The sequence below is a fragment of the Chiloscyllium plagiosum genome, chromosome 21 (assembly GCF_004010195.1).
Source record: "Chiloscyllium plagiosum isolate BGI_BamShark_2017 chromosome 21, ASM401019v2, whole genome shotgun sequence".
Lineage (NCBI taxonomy): Eukaryota > Metazoa > Chordata > Chondrichthyes > Orectolobiformes > Hemiscylliidae > Chiloscyllium > Chiloscyllium plagiosum.
Window position 1 is genome coordinate 58,278,647 of NC_057730.1, and position 3,799 is coordinate 58,282,445.

The window sequence follows — 3,799 nt, forward strand, 5'->3', positions numbered from 1 at the left end:
TCATGGAATACAGGGAGAAGTAGCCATTTGGATACAGAACTGGCTCAAAGGTAGAAGACCGAGGGTGGTGGTGGAGGGTTGTTTTTCAGGCTGGAGGCCTATGGTCAGTGGAGAGCCACAAGGATCGGTGCTGGGTCCTCTACTTTTTGTCATTTACATAAATGTTTTGGATACGATCATAAGAGGTACAGTTAGTAAGTTTGCAGATGACACCAAAATTGGAGGTGTAGTGGACAGTGAAGAGGGTTACCTCAGATTACAACAGGATCTGGACCAGATGGGCCAATAGGCTGAGAAGTGGCAGATGGAGTTCAATTCAGATAAATGCAAAGGGCTGCATTTTGGGAAAGCAAATCTTAGCAGGACTTATACACTTAATGGTAAGGTCCTAGGGAGTGTTGCTGAACAAAGAGACCTTGGAGTGCAGGTTCATAGCTCCTTGAAAGTGGNTCGCAGGTAGATAAGATAGTGAAGAAGGTGTTTGGTATGCTTTCCTTTATTGGTCAGAGTATTGAGTACAGGAGTTGGGAGGTCATGTTGCAGCTGTACAGGACATTGGTTAGGCCACTGTTGGAATATTGCATGCAATTCTGGTCTCCTTCCTATCGGAAAGATGTTGTGAAGCTTGAAAGGGTTCAGAAAAAAATTTACAAGGATGTTGCCAGGGTTGGAGGATCTGAGCTACAGGGAGAGGCTGAACAGCTGGGGCTGTTTCCCTGGAGCGTCAGAGGCTGAGGGGTGACCTTATAGAGGTTTACCAAATTATGAGGGGCATGGATAGGATAAATCGGCAAAGTCTTTTCCCTGGGGATGGGGAGTCCAGAACTAGAGGGCATAGGTTTAGGGTGAGAGGGGAAAGATATAAAAGAGACCCAAGGGGCAAATGTTTCACGCAGAGGGTGGTACATGTATGGAATGAGCTGCCAGAGGATGTGGTGGAGGCTGGTACAATTGCAACATTAAGAGCATTTGGATGGGTATATGAATAGGAAGGGTTTGGAGGGATATGGGCCGGGTGCTGGCAGGTGGGACTAGATTGGGTTGGGATATCTGGTCGGCATGGATGGGTTGGACCGAAGGGTCTGTTTCCATGCTGTACATCTCTATGACTCTATTCTCCATTCCTCTGCAATCAAGGCCAACATTCTACTCATTGTCCTAATTACTTGCTGTACATGCTAACTTTGTGTTTCAACCACAAAGAAACCAAAATTTCCTTTGCTACTCACTTGTTGCATGAAATTTGAAACAAAAAACTCTGATTCTGAGGTTACTCTAACTTAAAGTAGTCAGCTGGAAAGAGGGAGTATTTGGCCATTCATATTTTATTCGAAATTCTTCTTGATCTGTGGAAGCAATAAGTTGCGTTGGCAAAATGCTAATCCAGCAGCACCAACCACTGCAGATGAAAGGGGAGAGGGTAAAGAACATTCCTCTAGACTGCAGAAGTTGTGCAGCCTCTAACTCTCCTTAAATCATCCTGAAATGTGCTACTTGTCAACAAGTGCACATTCTTTCATTTCTTTTGACTAAATTTCAGTGTTGCTAGAAGTTTGAGTTCCTCTCAAACACTTGGTGAAAAGAAAAACTTGGTTGATCCAGTTCAATATTTTCCAATTCTCCACATAATTCAGATAGATTTTCTCAACCCTATAATTTGAACGTCATTTTTATCATCTTTCAGTAGCAATCTTTTGACCATTTTTATAAATTACATCCTCAGAATCCTGCTCTTTATTTTGCTTCTTTTCATGCATTGACATATGCATTAAAACGATTAAACAGTTGAAAAGCTTTCCAATTGCAATTTGTTAAACAAGCTGATTTTGATATACACGAATGACATTTTTGTGGGCATCTTCTAGGCATCACTTTTTAAAAATATGGACTGCCCATTTAAAGCTGAGATGAGTAGACAACTGAAGGTTTTTACAACTCTCTTCCTCAAAGGCAGTAGAAGTAAAGTCTGAATATTTTTAAAATCGAGGGCGATAGATTCTTTGTATAAACAAGGGAGTGAAACCTTAATCTGTGTTGGTGGGAATGTAGAATAATCAGATCAGCTCAGATTGCACTGAATGGCAGATCGCACTGAATGGCAGTTCAGGCTCAAGAGCTGGCTCCAAATTCAAATGTTTGTGTGGTTAAATTAATATAAATGTTTAAATCTCAAAGTAAAAACATTCAACTGCTTGCTTTAGCTTTTCTTGAACTCCAGATTATTTATACTGATTTATGCTAATCAAATTCAAGGTGTTCTAACAAATTTGACGAACATTTGGGCAACCCATTACAGTTAGTAAACAGGCAAAATACAGTATATACTCAAATACTGCACATGCCTCGACATGAAATAAAAACAGTACAGTAGGAAATTTCAAGCACGTGTCAAGAGTTGAAATTAGGCTGTAATGTTAAAACCTTGAACAACTTACCAGGACACACGATAAAACTCTACGTGATAATCAAACAAGCTTCCACCTTCAAGGAAGAAGAAAACAGGAGTGAAAGAAATACTGCCAAATATTTGCTACTCTTCAAATTGTATTGTCTGTTGTGTTCCAAAATGAACTTGGTTACCAACCAGCTAAACACTGTGGCAGAGGTTAATACTCAATATTACATAGATGATGCAGAATCCAAATGAAATTTTAAAAACTCTTTCCAGCAGGAAATTTGGAGGAAAGACAAAGACTGCAGAATACAAAAGTTTATAGTAGATGGTTGTGTGTGTCGGGTACTAACGAAAGCCCCACACAATGAGAAAGCAACCATAGCCACTGTTTAAACCATTGATTTTACAGATGACAAAGCAGCTGCAATCAGAAATCCCGGGGATGGATGGATGGATACTGCAGCATTCACAGGAGCAGCTGGAGTTTCAATGCGGCACTCAGCCAGCACAAAGCGGCGCCGTCAGGGACCCAGGCCTGAGGGAGGCGGCACGAGCAGCTCAGGGGGAGGACTGGGAGGTGAGGGAGGGGGTGAGGGTGGGGGTGAGGGTGAGGGAGATCCCGAGGGGGTGGCGGTGGGGGTGAGGGAGATCCCGAGGGGGTGGCGGTGGTCGGGCTGGGGCTGTCCGCTGCCGGGCCCTGACCTGTCACTAACCCCGTTCCGCTCCCGCCATCCAAACCGCTCCGTCACCTGGCAACAGGAGTCCGCGCTCATTGGCTCGCGCCGTCTCGGAACGTCACGTCCGGTTCTGCTGCAGCAAAGGTGGGGGTTAAAGGAGGAGCAACACGGAGTGCGTATCCGGCAGTAATAATTACTCGGGGTCCATAATACTACCTGAAATAACCATTCAGTCACTACTACTGCCTTGTAATAATTACTCAGGGTCACTCATACTGCCTGTAATACTCACTCAAGGTCACTTATACTCCTTGTAATAATCACTCAGGGGTCACTCATACTGCCTGTAATACTCACTCAAGGTCACTAATACTCCTTGTAATAATCACTCAGGGGTCACGCATACTGCCTTGTAATAATTACTCAGGGTCACTCATACTGCCTGTAATACTCACTCAGGGTCACTCATACTGCCTGTAATAATCACTCAGGGTCACTCATACTGCCTTGCAATAATCACTCAGGGTCACTCATACTGCCTTGCAATAATCACTCAGGGTCAATCATACTGCCTGTAATACTCACTCAGGGTCACTAATACTGCCTTGTAATAATCACTCAGGGTCACTGTTAGAAACGAAAATCGCTTCTCAATAATCGCTCTAGACAAATTCAGGAAAACAAAGTTTTATTGGCAAGTCTGCAGAGTTGGGCACTCTTCTGAGAA

General features: G+C 43.4%; 2 protein-coding genes across 5 annotated transcripts in view; one reads left to right on the plus strand and one right to left on the minus strand.

Moving 5' to 3' along the window:
• Window positions 1-3,194, minus strand: part of LOC122560913 (centriolar coiled-coil protein of 110 kDa) — a 58,440-nt gene extending 55,246 nt beyond the window's left edge. The window contains exons 1-2 of one of the 4 annotated variants that reach the window (XM_043712164.1): window positions 3,109-3,194; window positions 2,436-2,481 (exon numbers count right to left, since the gene is read on the minus strand). The gene's annotated coding sequence lies outside the window, so the exon portion shown is untranslated. Of the gene's footprint in view, window positions 1-2,435; window positions 3,004-3,097 lie in introns of those variants that run through there. The other 3 variants (XM_043712166.1, XM_043712167.1, XM_043712165.1) reach the window with 3 other exon arrangements.
• Window positions 2,805-3,799, plus strand: part of LOC122560371 (centriolar coiled-coil protein of 110 kDa-like) — a 17,257-nt gene continuing 16,262 nt past the window's right edge. The window contains exon 1 of the mRNA XM_043711007.1: window positions 2,805-2,972. Coding sequence (XP_043566942.1) covers window positions 2,805-2,972 — 168 coding nt within the window. The remainder of the gene's footprint in view (window positions 2,973-3,799) is intronic.